This window comes from Lytechinus pictus, unplaced genomic scaffold, assembly GCF_037042905.1.
Source record: "Lytechinus pictus isolate F3 Inbred unplaced genomic scaffold, Lp3.0 scaffold_19, whole genome shotgun sequence".
Taxonomy (NCBI): domain Eukaryota; kingdom Metazoa; phylum Echinodermata; class Echinoidea; order Temnopleuroida; family Toxopneustidae; genus Lytechinus; species Lytechinus pictus.
In genome coordinates this window covers 16,908,389-16,927,911 of record NW_026974140.1, presented here as the reverse complement: position 1 = coordinate 16,927,911, position 19,523 = coordinate 16,908,389, and the positions used below count along the sequence as shown (strand labels likewise).

Here is a 19,523-nt window from a genome sequence, read left to right as displayed (position 1 = left end):
AGACATCACAGAGGCCTACTCTCACTTCTCTTATACTTCAGTTTAGTCAAGATTTTAATCATGTTTATTTGTGAGTTGTTTCTGATTTGGGATATGAAGCAAATGATCTCTTCTTTCTACAAGTACAATGGATAAAGCAAAGACAAAATTGAACATAATTTGTGATATTTCATGCATGTTTGTTGAGAAAACCCAGAGCAAATCAAATCTATCTAGGATTTAACCCCGGGGGGGGGGGGGGGGGGGACTCAAATTATATTTTGATGGGGGTGTGCCTCACGAAACCATGAAATGGGGGTCTAAGGAACTGACCACAAGGTTAAAATTTGGGGTCTTGGGAACTAAATTATACCAGGCAGTGTGAAAAACAGGGTCTATGGAACGGGATTGCGGTATAGTAGGTACGGTGCACACTAGTGCTGTGCATGTGGTAGCTAGCGTGCATGGTCATGGAGCTGCTAGCGGAGGGAGTTGTGAAGCAGTGTGTGCAGCAATCGCATGCGGTGCTCGCGCTGGACAATTTTGGCAAGGCTAGGCCGAGGGAACTAAGATGTTTCATAACAGGGGTCTTCCCAGCGGGGCGGGGCATCTTCTGAACGAAGAGGCGCACGGCTAATGTAGCTCTCTCCAATAAGGGAAACAGTCTCCCATATCGGAGACTTGCTTTGCAAAAGGACAAAAGAAACAACACCAAGAAGAAGATAATTTTTTCTATCCAAAATTTTGTCTCACTGAGGTCAGAAGCCCATTTGTTTTTTGTGTGGATGACAACAAAAATCCTTATCAAAACAATAGTAGACGGTGAATTTTAAAGTAGACAGTGAAAAGGGGTAATCTGCTTATCACATTTCCATTTGCCACCAAGGTAGGCCTAATCCTTTTGCAGCAAATATAAACAAAGGAAATTGGTCTCTTAAACTGGAGTCTGTCTCTGAAATTGGATATCCAAATTCTTTACAAAAGTCTCTGATATTGGAGACAGTCTCCCCCCCAAAAAAATTGGCCGGCTCTAACGTTATATAGGCCTACTGCTGAATGGAATGTTTTGTCATTTGGAGTATACCCAGTTGTCATGTTGGTTGTGTGTCTGGACAATCAATTTAGAAAGTCATTTGGAAAAATTTACAAGCAAAGTTTCATCTATTTTTAGTACAAAATGTTAGGAAATATTATAGAGAACAAAATAGAAGATTACTACAACTATTGAATTCATATTTTTAGTGTAATCCAAACTACCAAAGACAAAAAAGAAGGCTTCAAAAATATAAAGTGTCCGGACACCCGACCTATCCTAATTCCTATCCTAGATCTAGTATTTAGTAATCTAACAACTTAGAGTAGACTAGAGTTAGAGATCTGAAAATCAGATCTAGGTCTGAAAGTGAAAAAGAGGGTCATCAAAGCGGCACGTCCCCATACCACCAATATATGTGAGTGCCCCCCCCCCCTCGGGGATTTAACGTCAGTGTTTGTCCTGGTGGACTGTACTTAAACGGATGATGATGATGATGATGAAGTTTCCGGACCTCGGACCCCATAAAAACATAGCAGATATCACGTCGCGTATCTTCACGGCTTGAGTCTCATCTACCTAACTCTTACAGAAATTCTGCCGGGCCCAGCCCGATAGCAGATGGGGAGCACCTCAAACAACACACGGACTTATTCCCGGAATCGAAGCCGAAGGAGAACAGTTTCCCCTTTGCAAAATTGATTAAAATTGCATGGCAGTCATCAAAAATCCGATTCAAACACATTCTCACCATGTGGTAATTACTCATTTTACAGCAAATATATCAGTTGCACTTTGTAAGGTCAATTCAGAATTGTAAATAAAGGTAATCACAGACTTACCAAAATCCATTCGTCGTCGCTGTCAGAGTGTTCAGCTACTGTGACCAACCTGTGCGCGCGCATACCTTATCGGGCCGGCCCCATTTCCGATTTTTTTTTTTTTTTTTTTTTTTTTGGGGGGGGGGGGTGTTTTTTCATTGAATGAACGCAATAGAGTAATATGAAGTAACATTTTATAACGAACAAATTCATTCAAAGTCTACCAAATGCATAGGCCACCTTAAATTTGCTTATAATATTACTTCAATATAAAGTAGGCTTGCTTCGATCATGATATAATTCTTCAAAAAAAGGTCTATACTGTAAACACTAGCTGACTTTATATAAAATAAAGACGATTACAGACTGTCACCCAGCATCATTGGTTGGGAGAACGAGACTGTGGATTCATCTGTAGGGCATGTGGCCGAAACGGTTTGGAGACTTCTAATTGTCACACGAGGCCCCTTTCATTAGATTTTTATTCATCAGAATTTCCCCACCACCTACAGGCCTCACGAACTACTATATGTTCTCATTTTATACCACCCGCCGGACCACCTGATAATGGTGGGTGCATCTTAATGTATATTGCAGCATCAATTTTCACAGTAAGCTCAGATGTTTCATTCATAACTAATTTACTCAGACTAAGAGAATGGTACTTTCATGATTTCCTAAGCACCATCTACCAAGTGAGTAAGAAAAAGCTTTACATCTAAAAACAAAAGATCATGTAAGTATTATATATATATGCTGAGAGGTTGTCAAAAATAATGAGATACAATTTTGTGTTATACATACTGTATGTTACTGAAATGATTATTGAGGCATGATTTTTTTTTCTGACTCGCTCAGTATTATACAGCAAAGTGCCACTACCTCCAGGCTCCCTAAATGCATTCATCAAAATTCAAATTTCCCTCTCCTCTCCATTTTCTTAATCGGTTTCTCTCATTCATCACTTATTATCAAAGCTTGTACTTATCCATTAATTTTCCCCATGTAAAACGAAATCAGTACGTAAGGGTCAACCATAGAGACATATTAGTATATATCTCTATGGGGCCAACCCAAGTTCCGGTAATAAGACAAGAATATATTCAGTCTGTAATGAGCAAGTGGTCTTATTACATATTTCAATGGGGGAGGGGAGGGACTATTCAAGTGAAACCAAACAGGTGATCCTTTCATGATGGTGGTCTTTAAATCAACTTTGACGGTACATCTATACCGACCTTCATAAATCTTGCTTGCTTGTAAATCATTTCTATCCCCTCCATTTCCCATCTTCCTCATTCACATTCAAGTTTTGATTATCACAAAATACATAATACTCTACTGAAATGTGAGCATTCCATTTTTCAATAGCTGCTAAATAGCACTTTTATTTCACATATATGCACACAAATATCACATTTTAAATTCTCTTCACACCTATCAAGGTTAATTCTTGTCTATTTATCAGTAAAGATCTTTAATAAACACATTTATTCTTGTCTATTTATCAGTAAAGATCTTTAATAAACACATTTATTCTTGTCTATTTATCAGTAAAGATCTTTAATAAACACATTTATTTCACACATGTTTTCTGATTATGCAGTATGCACAGTTTGTATATGACAGAAGAGTGAGACTGACACTATTATACCAGGTAAAAATCATTGCATTACAAACTGAATAAAAAATATTGAGATTTTTACACTTGAATTTGCCAACATACAACTATAAGGATATAACTAGATGATATACTTATGACAATAATGAATATTCATCCAGATCAGTCTCAAATCTGCATTAAGAAGTATGATACCATTATTTTAACTTGCTTTTCTTCATGCTAAACAAGTGGAATGCCTCTGGCCGTCTCACCTGCATCACGCGATTCAATATAGCAGCAGTGCTGATTTTGAAAACTACTATAACTCGCACAAGATGTTTAGTGATACTTGGTTACTCTTATTTCCACGTTTTATGAACTAGACCAATACACTTATAAAGATATGATGGCAATTCAACAAATACCCCCAACGTGGCCAAAGTTCTTTGACCTTACATGACCTTTGACCTTGATCATGTGACCTGAAACTCGCACAGGATGTTCAGTGATACTTGATTACTATTATGTCCAAGTTTTATGAACTAGACCAACACACTTTCAAATTTATGGCTGTAATTCAACAAATACCCCAATTTGGCCAAAGTTCATTGACCCTAAATGACATTTGACCTTGATCATGTGACCTGAAACTTGCACAGGATGTTCAGTAATACTTGATTACTATTATATCCAAGTTTCATTAATCAGATCCATCGACTTTCAAAGTTATGATGGTAATTCAACAGATACCCCCAATTCGGCCAAAGTTCATTGACCCTAAATGACCTTTGACCTTGGTCATGTGATGTGAAACTCAAGCAGGATGTTCAGTGATACTTGATTAACCTTATGTATAAGTTTCATGAACTAGGTCCATATATTTTCTAAGTTATGATGACATTTCAAAAACTTAACCTTAGGTTAAGATTTTGATGTTGATTCCCCCAACATGGTCTAAGTTCATTGACCCTAAATGACCTTTGACCTTGGTCATGTGACATGAAACTCAGGCAGGATGTTCAGTAATACTTGATTAACCTTATGGCCAAGTTTCATGAACTAGGTCCATATACTTTCTAAGTTATGCTGTCATTTCAAAAACTTAACCTCAGGTTAAGATTTGGTGTTGACGCCGCCGCCGCCGTCGCCGTCGGAAAAGCGGCGCCTATAGTCTCACTCTGCTATGCAGGTGAGACAAAAATCACCATTACACAACATTACGTCAGCTTCACCTAAAACGCTTTTCAGGTTTTCATCATTTTATTACAGTCAGTTGACTTGGAGAAAACATGCCACTCAAAACCAAGCCGAGAATCTACAAGATGTACAAACATTGCATTAGGAAAACTGTTACAATATACAATTTTTTTTTAACTTGTTTTAATCTTTGAGCCAAAAATCCTAATACATGTATATAATCCCACATTGTTAAGCACATATAAGCTTGTAACACAAGTATAAACAATATATACACACGGTTCACAACAAGTAAATACTTTAAGATATATTTATCATATTAATAGTAGAATGATATTGCATCTTTAAACACTCATGAATATTTGTGATGAAAAAGAATCAATAATTCTTAACAAGAAAAAAAATGGGAACAAATATGTTTTTAAATTGTTGATTATCATTGAGGCTTTAATTGTAATACAAAAAGAATATATATGTCTTTATACTATAAAAACTAAATACATAAATATACACCAAATATTCACATGGTAACTGATATTTTTATCAATTAAGAAATATCCCAAATTTTCAATTTTGATCTCTTATAAGTCCAAAATGATGTCATAATTTACAAACTTTTTTTAAATATAAATTATGCATGTCTACAATTGTGAGTACAAAATGTTACATTTAAACATTTATCACATGTCAGTCATGCAATGTCTACAATAAAATGAATATACAAACGATGCTAATAGAAATTGTATTCATAACCTTTAAGGCTAGAACATACCGTAGTCAAATCAAATGCAAAACAAGACCCATTACAAACTTTTAATCATTTTTTTTGTTTTGATATCCACACAGTTATTAGTTTCATGGCACATGAATTTGATTAAGATAATCACATATGAAATGACCCTTTCTTTTAAATGGTCACATTACAACAACAAAAAAGCAAAAATAACAAAAGTGAATAAAATGAGAGGCAAAATTGCAAAAACTTGCATTCCATATCAAAATGAATTAGAATGATCAATGCAATGAGTCATTCTTTATTAACATGGATACACCATCACAAAATCTCCAATACATGAACACTAATGAATGCTGTTAAAATGTAGAGTTCTTTGAGTTTACAGCTGCATATTTTGTTGCACATCAATCTCTTATTCTTGGCAGAAAGAACAATCAATCCATGAATTTATCATCAACCAACATATTAAAGACAATAAAACCCTCAATCAGGCTCCAATATAAAAGCATTGTATTCTTCTTCTTCTTTATAATATCCAATGTGTTCCACTGCAAAATGGATAAAGAGTTACATTTCACTTAAGAAAAATGTCTTCTGATAATTCAACAATAAACCAAATACTATTTTATACAGATACATAAATATGCATTCCAGTACTGGTATACACCAGTTCAACATCTTATTTATACAGAACACATTAAAGAAAAAAAATCATACAATGCATCAGTTTTTATCTCTTATGCTTAAAAGAAAAAAAAAATAACATACATCTCTCAACTTTGCTCTAGAAAAGCTCAAAGGGTTTATTCTTAACAAAATGCAACTATGGAATGATAAAAGATAAAGATCATTTACTATAGACTATACATGTACAACAGCCTAACTGCAGTAATGAAGTAATTTTATTTGGTTTGCCTTAATCTCTATCATGACTACACTTTTATTACTACCCAGAAAATAAATGCTACATAATCATTTGAATTCAATACAAAAAATGTATTCTTAAAAAAAAAAAATCAAAAGTTTAAGCAGAAGCACTGTATTTTGACAACAAAGATCTAGATCTAGAATATATGCCTGCACTTTTCATGGATTTAGTATTTTATTTGTATATAACCTTTCAAAAAAAACATTAGAAAGCTGGATTTAATCTCTTTATAGACTCTTTGAACATAATGTATATGATATATAAAAAAAAAGAAATTGTTTAAATATGCTGATTCAACTACTCTGCATATTGGGAAGGGGCACTGGATTTGAAGTACAATTTATATCTACTGTATATATTCACACTATCTTGTCATTACAAAGTAAGAGAACAATCCTTTGTTGTTAACAGTAAAGTTCATATATCACGGCAGATGTATATATTTAACATTCATAATTATTTTCTATCAAAGGCAAATGTAGTCCTTGTTAACATCACATCACACTGCATGGTATAAAGCCTGTCGATGGCAAAAAGAAGTCAAAATTTCAAATACATGATAACACACATTCATGTTGCATTCAATCACAAATCCACAATTGTTAATAAAATTATAAAGATTGTTTTTTTTTTCAGTAACAGTGGTTTAAAACATTCTCTATTACATATGAATGTTATCTTGCTTCATCATCTCAAGTCTCATTTTGATTTAGAATGAGCAATTCACATCCTCAACTTCAAGCTCCCACTCAAGCCAATTCCACAACCTCAGAATCAAAGTCTATGCTATCAAGCTCATCCTCCTCAATGTCTTCAGACGATGATTCCCCTCCTGCAGCTTCCCCAGTCAAGGCAATGCGAGCATAGTCATCAGTGTCGATGGACTTACAGAAGTAGATGGCGTATTTGAGCTTCTCTCTGAGTACTTCACGGCAGGAGTATCGGGGTAGTTTGAGAAGGAAGAAGCATGTGTAGGATTCTGGGAGGAAGTGGTCTGGTGGGTTGTACTTGTCCAACACCTGAAATTATAACAAGGAAGAGATAAATTAAATAGTTAGGAGGCTTATTGTGCAGCTCATGACATTATCCACGATCAATAGCAACTGAATAGTTACTTTCACAAACTAACTAAAGGCTTTATACTGTGCAAAGCTCATGAAACTAAGAATGATTTTGACACTCTCCAAACCTATCATTAAATATGACAAACCTTGCAACCTCCAGTTTCTAGTGATCGCAGATCACGATTATGTTCAAACTTACAAACTAATATATTAAACAAATTCTGTATAGATTATGTAGAGATACAAAGTTACATTTCTGCCGGTTGTGTTTGCGATTTCTAGCAAGAACCCTGAAACTTATTTAGAAGTTGTACCTGCTCTCTGATATATTTACCTGCAGTACAAAGTCCCTTCCTCTGAAGTCAGCGATAGTCCTAGGCAGCCTGGTACGTCCCCAGACGAATCGTAAGAAGAGAGAACGTTCATTGTTGGTGAAGTCTTCCATGATCTCCCAGAACCATGTCACCAGTGGAGCAGTGGCATCAATACCCTTGTACGTTGCTACTGATTTCAACAGGTCTAGGGGTATGTCAGGACTTCCACACACCTACAGCAGGGAGGACAGAGAGTAGAAAGAGAGCATAAGAGATTATTGTTTCATAAATCACAATAAACATTTTTTGAAGTTTTTCAGACCCATCAGTTACTTTCATAAAAATGTAGATATCAGCAACCAATAAATACCTTGATTGGTCCGACCTTTTTTTTCATATCTGCGTTGATTCTTGCAATTATGCAGGCACTGGTGTAAGCTTAATCCAGGAATAAAAATATGAACATGATTGTAAATAAACTGTAAACAGCCTTTCAAAAGTAGAGAACAGCTCGGTTCATAATAGGGGACTCACTCAAGTCAGGCATTAATGACTGCATGTACATATTCTTGCCAGTATGTATCAAATGTTTCATTGACAATTCAACAAAGTCAGCAGTGTTCTTATCCGTACAAAGTACTGGCTATACCTGATCAATAGATCTATCCGATTCCTTGACAAATAATAATTTCTTACCATGGTTTCCAGCTCTGATCCAGTGAAGAGAGATAGTAGAGGTACAGGAATGACCCTTGCCATACCTTCTCTCACCCATTGTACTTGATCATCAAACTCACTCAATCTGGCAGGGGAAATACAATAAAAACTAATTAATGTATGAAAATACAGCATTATCGTTGTCGTTTTTATGAAAATATACCAAACAAGTAACAAGAGGAAAATTTGCTAAAATTTCTTAAACATGAATCCTTAAAATTAATGTTCATATGAAGAAAAAAAAGATGTGATGAATGGGATGAGCTCTGGCAACAAAACCTAATTAAAGAAAACACAGAAACACATCCATCAAGTCATGTCCATCAGAGGCATTTATAGAGGAGATTCTACACTGAAAGTAATCCCTATTCATCATGAGTTTATTACATCCTTTCCTTTCCATAAACAAATGAGAATAAGAGCGAAACTTCTTTCTTTGACTTACCATAAGAAATAATAATAATACATGATATTTTCATGCCATTTCCCCTTACATAAAAGTTCTCAAGGCACTTTAAGAATACAGATAAAGCATAGGACCCCCCCCCCACATTAGAAGAGAGGGAATAACTGCTAATCAAATGCTCATGGTAAAAACATAAGTTATGAAATTATTAAGTAGGTAGGTAGCTAATAATTTGGTTCATATGTTGATATATTTCAATCTTGTACCTGTAGTTGAGAGCTGCTCTGACGTATTCATTTCTATTATCAGCAGTGATTCTTGAGTACTTGGTATTGAGAGGTACATCTTGACCTGTAGCACTAGGTGTACCGTAAGGCATATCCATCTGATTAAAAGCTTCAGCATCAGATTCCATATCACGGATACACATCAGACCTGAGGGAGTAGTGCAAGGATAAAGGGGTAAAATAGAATTAAATTGAGGGCCAAAATGTAATGGAGTTGTTAAAATACATAGAAGCCTATGCATCAGATTCTGGTAATGTATTGATGCTGCACTTTTAGTGTAAGCAGTTTCATTATCATATGAATAAAAATCATTACAATAATTAATTAAAACAAATTACAAAAATTAATAAGTGAAAAGTCCTGGACCTTGATACACCAAACTGAACACGGATGGTATAATTTCTATCAATGAACATGACTGTGGGAACACTGATTTTGTTATACCTGTTGAACCCTCTTACTATTCTAGTTGCAACTGATGCCAAAATTACAAAAAAACAAGGACTGTTGCTTAACCTTATAATGGCCGGTGGGGGGGGGGGGATAGGATTAAACATGGAATACTAACCTGCAACATAGTCCTTGTCAACCTCAGTGATATCAGCCACAGTGAGAGGCATACCAGCTAACTGCTTCCAGACAGGTTCAGCTAAGGAGAGACTGAGAGGGCTTCCAGTACGGATTGCTATACCCATCAGAATACCTATGACAGTGAATAATAGAATGAATGGAACAAATTATTGGCAACATTACCACCATGAACACATCCATCACTACCACAACCACCTTCACCATAACCACAACCATCATAACCACAACCACCAACATCATCATTATCATCATCATCATCATCATCATCATCATCATCATCATCATCATCACCACCACCACCACCACCACCATTTTTTCCCTTTGCAAACACCATGGTTTTGTGCCTATAGTTAATAATAATGGGATAAGGAATGAAATCTTACCCAGAAACTTGAACATGCTTTGATGTGTTAGTGATCTTGCTGTAGGTTTTAGAAGAAAGCAATCTCTATTAGCTCCGGCTTCATCTCTTCCATTAGGTGTAAGAACCAAGAGAGGTACTGAACCATTCTGAAGCTCATCACACATCTCAGCGATAGATTCACTGTAACCTCCTCCGCAATCATCTACACTCTCACCTATTTGAAAGAAAAAATATTATCATGAAGATTTCAATCCATATTGGTAGGTATACTTGCAATTCTGTGATATATATTGCATCACCATTGTAATAAAATACTTAAAAATAGTCGGAATTGATCAGTAAATAACAAAATATTTCTCAAAAGAGATTAAGAATAACAAAATAAACTTTAACTATCATACGGTCATATCTCATATTTTTAATAGAGAATATTGACAAAAATATATAGGAAATATATGATGACTCTGGGCAGACATATCTCAAGCTTCAAAGAGAGTGAAGCATGGATAAATGAAGAGAAATATTCAGGGCTAGTTAAGAAAAAAAAACAAAATTACTGGTAGTGGGAAAAAGAGGAAATCTTAAGAGCTGCAACCATACAATCAGGGCTAATTAGGCAGACAAAGTTAGTTGGAATAAGAGGGAATCAAAACGGCTCACTGAACTAACCTATAAACTTGACCTTCCAAACCCTGTGTGGTAGGAGAAGACTATCAGCACCAAACTGACTCAACTTAGAACAAGCTTGACCAAACACTGACTTGGTTCCATCGGGTCCAGCTAGACCACCTTTACTCCTTGACCTCTTGACCTGTATCCTATTCAGCTCAATGACCGGTCCATGTTGACGATCTCTCACCATGGTGGCTTGGACTACCTTACGGAACGCTGCTTCCTGTATAACAACCAATGCGAAGGGTCAATAGTTCAATAAATTCATCTGATAAAACTAGATACATTTATGTATGTTTATATTTTGTTCATTGTCAATTCTTATATGTAATGAGCTTTGTACCTTTCCAAGAAAAGGCGCTATAGAAATGTTGTCATTATTCATGAAATGGGATACTTCCTAACTAGAATGCAAAATGGACAATTAACAACTTTAGATGTTGAGAATTTACTGTTCTTCAGTCTGAAATTTCAAGATTATATATATATATATATATTTTTTTTTTAATGATTGGCATAAAGATATTCTGTATTTCTTCCATTCATGCTTTTAAAAAATGATGAACTTAACAAGGTTCACAACTATGAGTATGCTATAAAACAAGGACCAATGAGTGCAAAATTTCAAGATATGAAATAACTAATCAAAACTTCAAAGGAATTCATTACATAAATATGCAAAGAAACTTACTTTACTTATTCCTAGGCCAATTTCATAAACTTATTATCAAGAAAAAGTAATGGGCTCATGCCACAGCTTCTGAAAACATGACACCTTATTAGCCGAAAGCAATTTGATCACAGAATTCAAGTATCTGTATGAAGTTTCATGAAATGGTGTCCAAGTTCTCATTATTTGAGAATACGGGAATGCAGTTGATGCGTTGCCTTACCTTTCCAGAAGACACCAGAAGACCTCTGAGAGCATCGATGCCAACCAGGATACCCATCCCTGCAGTAGAACTATCCTGTTTATCTCTCATATCAAACATAGGTATGGATGGACAGAAGAGTTCTGAGAAATTATGAAGTAGGACCAATCTATTCCTGATGACTGGGATAGCGATCTCTCTAAGGAGGTTGTATTCCATGGGTACGGTCTGGGGTAGACGGCCGGCGTGTAGGGGTTTGCTGGTGGACCAAGCGACAGTGTGGGCAGAGCCACAAGCAACGTTGGTGATCTTCTTATCTGCTCAAGTCAAGGAGGATTCATTCAATATCATTGAATAATATCCAATTAAAGGGAATGGTTACATGATAATTGAGTGTAATATGAGCAAAAAAAATTGAAAATATGAAGTATATCTTTGTAATTTTAAAAGACTTCTTAAAGCTTATTCAATATGCTAATCCGTGCACAGCATAACAATCAAAGTTACCTTTAGAGAACCTTCTCTTTGAAACTATTTGAACGAACCAATTTAAAACCAAAATTATTGGGAACTCAAACACTATTTTTCAAAAGCATCTTCAATGAATTCACATCATGGATTCAAGGCATGCATGTCATAACCTGTGCACTTTTTATCCATCTGAATCCATGAGAAAATTCCTATTAATCACTCCATGAGGGTCACCAGATTTCTTACCTTGTAGAGCAGTTACAATCCTTGGTCTCTGGATAGCATTGGTGGTTCCATCACCAAGCTGACCCTCATCATTATCACCCCAGGTATACACCTCTCCTGAACGACAGAAACAAAATAAATGTGCATGAGTACTAAGCTTATCACATCACCAATGCTGCCAATGTCTAATCACCTCTATATTGAAAGTCTCTACAATGATGACTACACCACTGCTATTTTCACTACTCTAAACCATTCACTACTCCAGTGTACAAATTTTAGTAGCATCAACAGTAAAATTCTCCCATCTCAAAACAAAACAGATGGAATAAAGAAGAAAGAATAGCACTTTCCAGCATCGAAATACAGATAAAGATGCAACAGACTTAAAAGTAAATGGGAAACTGTTCTAGAATCCTAAAGGATTATTCTTACAAGATGCTAAACTAGTATTATCCTGTTGAACCTCATTAGTTTAATGTTGTCTAATTGGCAATTTGTATTGACTAACCTTGATCACTACAAGCTACACAGTGTAGTGAACCAGTTGCTATTGAGATGATTTTCTTTCCCTGTAGAGCAGCTACCTTACGAGGGCGCCGTACATGATCATCTGATCCATGACCTAGACGATGGTAGTCACCTTTACCCCTAGGATTGGGAGAAGAATGATTTCATTAGATTAGTACTACATTGTACATACATGAAGATATTACATACACTGTAGTTGAAAGTAGCCCATAAGGTAGTTTGGGGGTGGTAAAATTCTTTGAAAATATTGTCTCTCATTTTAATATGTTGTAATTTTTTTCGTTCATTCATCAACCCCTTCAACAATTTCATGGAAACTATTTACAACTGCAGCCTAGACAAAATAAATCTATGCAGATAAAGGACTGGATGCCCATGAAGTACGCTGTTTGTCTCCCTCTTGTGTCATTACAAAATAATGATAATAATGTGTTCTAATAAAGTGCAGTCAAATATGACACTCTTTGCACTTCACTTTATGTAAAGAATCCAGAGACTGGGGTCATAATATGTCTGTAAGGCACTTAAGACTAGTTTTCAAGGGACTCAAAAACATTTTGTGAAGGCTTTGCAAAGGAATCAAATGTGAAAAATGACAAAGTCCAGCCGTATAAAATGTGAAAGTAGGATGTAGCCTTTTTTCACCTTCGTGTTCTTCCTAAACATTTGTGAGCCTCATTATAACCGAGCGATAGAGACATTCTTCTTAAGTATTAGGCACTATGTATTCTCATTGTATCCTCCTTCAACACTAGATAAAGTATCCTGTAGAGGCTTAGCTTACCATGTATATACACATCCAGACTTTGTGAGAGCGATGGAGAACTGTGATCCACACTCCACCTTACATACACCAAGACTACTCAAAGCATCAACCTTCTGAGGTACCTTACAACCATCACTTCCTCCTCTACCTAGCTTGCCATAGTCACCATCTCCCCATGACCAGACGTTATCATCATCTGATATACATAGTGTCTGGGAGTCACCACTGCCGCAGGCTACATCTATGACTCGGTAGCCTTTCAGGGCATCAACCTGAGGGAGAAAGGGGAAGGTACTGATTATTTCACAGGCGCTGGTTTTCAGACAGGGTGCAGAGCGTAAAAGATATATCAGAGCTGAAGGTAAAAATTGTCACAGAAAAAAAAACCCTATGCAGATATAACCCATGCTAAATGGTTGTAAGTTCAATACACAATATAATTTGGCATGAACACAGGCAAAGTACTGATTGACTTTGCACAATTTTGAAAAAGGTAAAATACATGTACTTCTTGCATAACAATATGGTGGAAATATAAAAACACAATCCGGATTTTTATTGTACTCCTTTATTGCACATGAGGAATTCTAACAGAATGACCAACACATAGTTCTGATGAAGCTTTGACTTAATCCGATCTGAATAATGGGCATTTACCTTGAAATCTGTATCAAGGTGCTTCTTGTACATATATACACCTGGCAAATTCTATCATACGGAAATCACACACTTAGAGAATCCCGATCAAACGTGATGCCATACATTTTCCATCATCTATAGTGCATTTGTTACTCTGATAATCTCTTGCTTTACTTACCATCTTTGGTCTGAGTTGATCTTCACTGTCTCCATGACCGAGTCTACCATATCGTCCCTTCCCCCAAGTGTAGAGTTCACCACTAGATGTTACACAGGCACTATGAGCACCACCGCAAGCTATATCAATCACCTCCTTACCACGAAGACTCTCTATCACGCGTGGTCTATCACATTGGCTGTGCACATAAACAATGTCAAATGATGAATTCTAAGAAAGTGCCAGATATACAGATTTATTTTTTTGGTCAAACTAAGGTTAACTGCCAATAGGACATGCACATGTATACCGCATTATTTTGCGCAGAACTAAAATTAGTCGACCATGTCCACTTACACATTTCATATTTATTTTTAAAAATTTGGTTTGAAAGAAAAGTCCCCTGCCGCTACAAGACCACAACAGTCATTCTTTAAGAATAAGCTGAAAACTATCTGCCCTATCCACTACCAAATGATTCAGCAAATGAATGTTATGGCCAAGATCCATGGTATTGTCACTTCAGCCCCTGAAGTGCATATTTCTCCCTGTATGCAAGGATATCCAAGGAAAATAAACACTGCTTCCTGTATATTACTTGATTGTAAAAAAAAGCAGCCTAGGGCAAAAATATCTTACGTTCTGTTTCCATGACCCAGCTTGCCATCCTCTCCTTCACCCCATGAGTACACCTCTCCCTCAACGGACAGAGCGAGGGCGTGCTTTCCACCAGAGTTGACAGCAACCTTCTTGATATGAACATGTTGGATGGATTCTAATAAGGTTGGTGTGGAGACTGAATCAGTTCCTCCTATTCCTAGACGACCGCTGGCTCCATACCCTGTAGCATATAACTAGATAAACCAAAGTAAAGAATTATTATCACACCTACTATATACAGTGACTTTTGTATTATCAACATGAAAATAACGAAAGAAAAAAGCTAGTTATTGTCATTGAGTGCACAATCTTCTTATCGTCATATTTGCAATGATTTGTGCGAAATATGTGCAATTTTTGTGGACAGAACATGATTCTGACATGAACTCTATTCAAAGTTTTCAGAGTATACATATGAGGACAACACAATTCACTAAGTTTTATAGTTTCATTAAGTAGATGGTCCAGAAAAGGGGAAATGGAATGAAGAGGGTCATAAAGTTAAGAGATGTGAATGGGAAGCATGACTCAACCTCAGGGTATGAAGGATAACTTGAGGAAATACACTAATAAGTATAGAATATTTCATATAAAGATTTGCTGTTATGCATCTAAGGAGCAACATGTATGCACCCATGGCTAAATAAAATCTTACATCATTCATAGGATTTTTGTTTTAGTTTAGAAAAATCTTATTCACAAAGAGCAGGCTCCCGTAACACAAAGGTTAGCGATTAATCGTACGCTTGATTTTCATGATTGATTGTATATTGTAGTCAATGCAATCAATCGTAGAAAAATGTTCTACCATCATTGCTAAGTTTTGTGTTACGGGCCCAGGACTGATAATGCAGGCTTTAAGTCAATCATAAAGAAAATGAAATACTTTAATAACTTACTTTGCCATCAGCTGTAACAGCAAACAATGTCTGTTCACCACCTACAATCTGGATTGGTCTGAGAGAGGTCAATGACTCAATAGCAGTAGGAACTTTGACCTTTGCCCCCTCAATGCCCCCTAGTTGACCTCTGTGATTGTGACCCCAGCCGTAGATGGTTCCACTGCCTCCCCAGGATAATGTCCAATCATCGGATCGTCTAAAAAATATTAATTTATTAGAGTGGTGAATATAAAAAAACAGCACATTATGACAAATGGAATGAGGTCATAACTAATTGGGGCTCTCATATACATGAGAACTAAGCCCTGTATAGCACTTAACCTTATAGTTGGCCAAAGAGCGACAGTTACTTCTAAGTATACAGATAATGTAAAAGGGCTTTGCAATGCTTTATCAAATAGCGTACACTTTTGAAATGTAAGGTATGACACAAAACTTTATTCAAAATTTGAATGCTTAAGTACAAGCTCTCAAAAAAAGTCACCTGAGGTTCACTGAGATGATCCATACAAGTTCCATCAAGATCTATCCTGAATGGCTTGTTGCATTATAGCAATTTTCAAAGAATAAAATGGGTAACTTTGCCTAAAACAGATCACTTGGGACCTTGGAAATCTATCCAATTATGGTAACTTTAAGTTTGATTGGCTTAATGAGCCAGATTACCAATACAGTCGATAAAAAGTTGCCCCAAACTCTTATGCAATAGGGGATTAGTCTCAACAATTAGGCGATTGTTTGACTTTTGACAAGTTAACTGGAGTAGAACTCTGCTCCTACCTATTCATCCATAGCAGTATCTGTTCATCTTGTTCTCTCTTGAAGACCTTATGACTCTCATGTTCATTGGAAGGATCCTCCCAGTCAGCACTGATCTGGGTAACCTTCTTCATCACCTCTTCACCAAACACCCTAGTCAGTGTGGTTCGGTTCTCAAGAGACTCTGCTACTCTAGCGGCCATACAGTATCGTCTGAACCAAGCCCAACGATGGGACTCCGCACAGCAGGGTAAGGAGTCCAGCTGAAGATCACAGGCTAGGGCGACAAGCACCTGTATGAATGGCATACCAAAACAGAGATCCCATAATGACCAAGTACCCAACTAATAGGCATTAATTTTGCATTAAAGCAAATACATGAAAGCTAAATCCTTCCTGAATCCAAACAGACTATGCTACAGGTAACTTTAATTCAACTTTTGTGTGACTACAGAAATCTGTTTGACTGATCTGGAATCTGACTACGAAGAGGTATTGTTTTGCATAATGCAGTCTAAAAATGCTTTGACTAGGGCAAATCAACTTGGGGAAGGTTGGCTTTATATGCTAGTATACCATTATAACTAAAATATGCATGCATTTTACATGTAATAACTTCACTAATTTATATGTCTGGGAGTTTTTTTGTTCTGTCGTTTTTTTTTGTTTTTTTTTTGCTGTTGCATTCCTAGCTCTATTTTTCAAGCAAGTTACTGTACCTTCTCTTGTGAGATTAGCATCTTTGATAATGCTTTGCCTACCTTGAAGAATGGGCTGTGTAGGAGATGCTTTCCTCCCCTTACAATGGGATCCTCATACTCATACTGCCTCTGAAGTGCTTCAGGTAATCCCTTCACCAATGCTGCTAGTGCAGTGCCACTAAAATCCTGGAAAAGATTCAGAATAACAAATAATTAATACCTTCTAAGCTATCATTACCAATGAATGTATTGATGCATACTTGACAGTCAACCAAACATTTCTGTGCACATCGATTAAACAGATATTGGCCTATGCAATATATTTCAAATAATGGTTGGATCAAAAAGGGAAATAAGAAACACTTAACAAATGGAAAAGTAAGTATCCCTTGATATATATCCTAATGGGTTTTTTAATGACATAAAAATGAAAATGTGAGTGATAAATAACACAGAATCTGATCAAATTTTGAGCTGAAACTAGAATGTTTCCAATATCTAATGATAAAACATAAGAGAAATCATACAAGCTCTGCTCTTCAGTTGGCCCTCCCTCCCTTTCAATTATTCATATTTCAATTTGATAATTGTCTATTGTAATGTTATAATTTTATCAATTTTTGTATATACTTCAAATGTGATTATATGTTACTATGTCAATTCTATCATAATTGTAAATATGAAATTAACATCAAAAGTGGAAAATAAAACGAATTTATTGAATAATAAGAAACTTAAAGACTTTTGTCTTACCCCAAAGGATGAGGAGCTATCTGTCTGTTGTTCATGCTGGCATAAGATAGCATCTACATTGAGATGACCTTTGAACTCTGTGGAGATGAGCTTCCTAAGTCTCTGCAAGGCCCACATCCTCTGTGCAGCAGCTGATATCAACAGGGACAGAAAAATAGAGATCAGACATTAGTTGTTTAGCAGCTTGCTTATTTCACAGTCAAGTGAATACAATATCATTGAAAACATTGAAGTCACTAGCAAATATGATTCATATAAACTGCTACTGGAGAGACAACTTATGAAATACATCGATTTTATTATATTCTAGAGCTCTATATAGATTATATTCATGAAGCTGTAAACATTGACAGTAACTTCTTTATGGTATTTTCGTTTTTCTTAATTGAATAAAATTTCTAAACGAATGACAGGCGCAGACCACAATGCCCAGTCGGGGTGTGCATGTGTGTAATTGAGCTTTTTTACAGTAAAAAATATATATTTTCGGAGATCATTAAACATTACATGATAAAACAAATTGTGTTGTTTTACCTAGAGTACTTAGCTGAGCACAAGCAGCCAATGCTGCAGCCAGTCTAGGCATGATTTTCTTATCTCGACTGGTTTCCAATCTGAAGTCTAGGAGACAGGTGACTAGATCAATGGAAGGTTGAGAGAGGATAGCTCTATCAGATAACAGGTGTTTTGGAGCTGCTGCAGGCATCATAGGGAATACCGTCAATCTCCATCCCCAGCCATTGACCGATCCATCGCTGGTAAACTTCCATTTCAGCTCGTCTCCTGCGATACGAAGCTCCGCCGACCAGTCAGACCACTCTCGGCCGGACCTGACCGATACTGTTCGACCAGCACCATCCATGATGGTCAGGGGATCATGGCGTCGTTCTGTTGAGCACTGGCGGTCAAATTCTACACGTAGTGCTTCAGCACCTGGAATGCGGACGTTACCAACGAGGGTGGTATCGTCGGCGTAAGGATGGGAGCTCTCTTGGATGACTGGTTGCATGGCTGAGTGGCCTGCCTTTGTGTCTGCTGCTACATCCTCTAACTCTGTTACACACAGTTCTAGCAACATATCAGCAACCTGAGAGTTAGGAAGTACATACAAGCATGGTAAATGGAAGTGCTTACAAGATTAAAAATATATGAATAGAATTTTAAATGTGCAATAAACACACTAATATCCTCAGCAATGTCACATTATGCACTAGGCAGTAAGATGGATGATAAAAGAAATTCAATTAGACAATCATTAGAACATTCTTTCATGGATCTACTATAAAAGTTTTTTTTATCAAATTTTGATGATTCTGGATAGATTTGTTTCATTTGTGTCACGCATTCAGGGTGAAGCCAAATTCAAGACAGTTA

The 19,523-nt window shown here is 36.4% G+C and overlaps 1 protein-coding gene across 2 annotated transcripts in view; it reads right to left on the bottom strand.

Moving 5' to 3' along the window:
* Positions 1–3,188: 3,188 nt before the first annotated feature.
* The window catches only part of LOC129260380 (E3 ubiquitin-protein ligase HERC2-like), an 81,814-nt gene continuing 65,479 nt past the window's right edge, over positions 3,189–19,523 (bottom strand). For both annotated transcript variants that reach the window (XM_064114561.1, XM_064114560.1), the window contains exons 58-75: positions 18,684–19,236; positions 18,150–18,280; positions 17,457–17,582; positions 16,717–16,988; positions 15,934–16,132; positions 15,014–15,228; positions 14,396–14,573; positions 13,597–13,850; positions 12,793–12,932; positions 12,303–12,398; positions 11,607–11,902; positions 10,711–10,936; positions 10,061–10,255; positions 9,655–9,789; positions 9,065–9,233; positions 8,372–8,477; positions 7,696–7,908; positions 3,189–7,316 (exon numbers count right to left, since the gene is read on the bottom strand). In XM_064114561.1, coding sequence (XP_063970631.1) covers positions 7,047–7,316; positions 7,696–7,908; positions 8,372–8,477; positions 9,065–9,233; positions 9,655–9,789; positions 10,061–10,255; positions 10,711–10,936; positions 11,607–11,902; positions 12,303–12,398; positions 12,793–12,932; positions 13,597–13,850; positions 14,396–14,573; positions 15,014–15,228; positions 15,934–16,132; positions 16,717–16,988; positions 17,457–17,582; positions 18,150–18,280; positions 18,684–19,236 — 3,774 coding nt within the window. In that variant the 3' untranslated portion in view covers positions 3,189–7,046. The remainder of the gene's footprint in view (positions 7,317–7,695; positions 7,909–8,371; positions 8,478–9,064; positions 9,234–9,654; positions 9,790–10,060; positions 10,256–10,710; positions 10,937–11,606; positions 11,903–12,302; positions 12,399–12,792; positions 12,933–13,596; positions 13,851–14,395; positions 14,574–15,013; positions 15,229–15,933; positions 16,133–16,716; positions 16,989–17,456; positions 17,583–18,149; positions 18,281–18,683; positions 19,237–19,523) is intronic.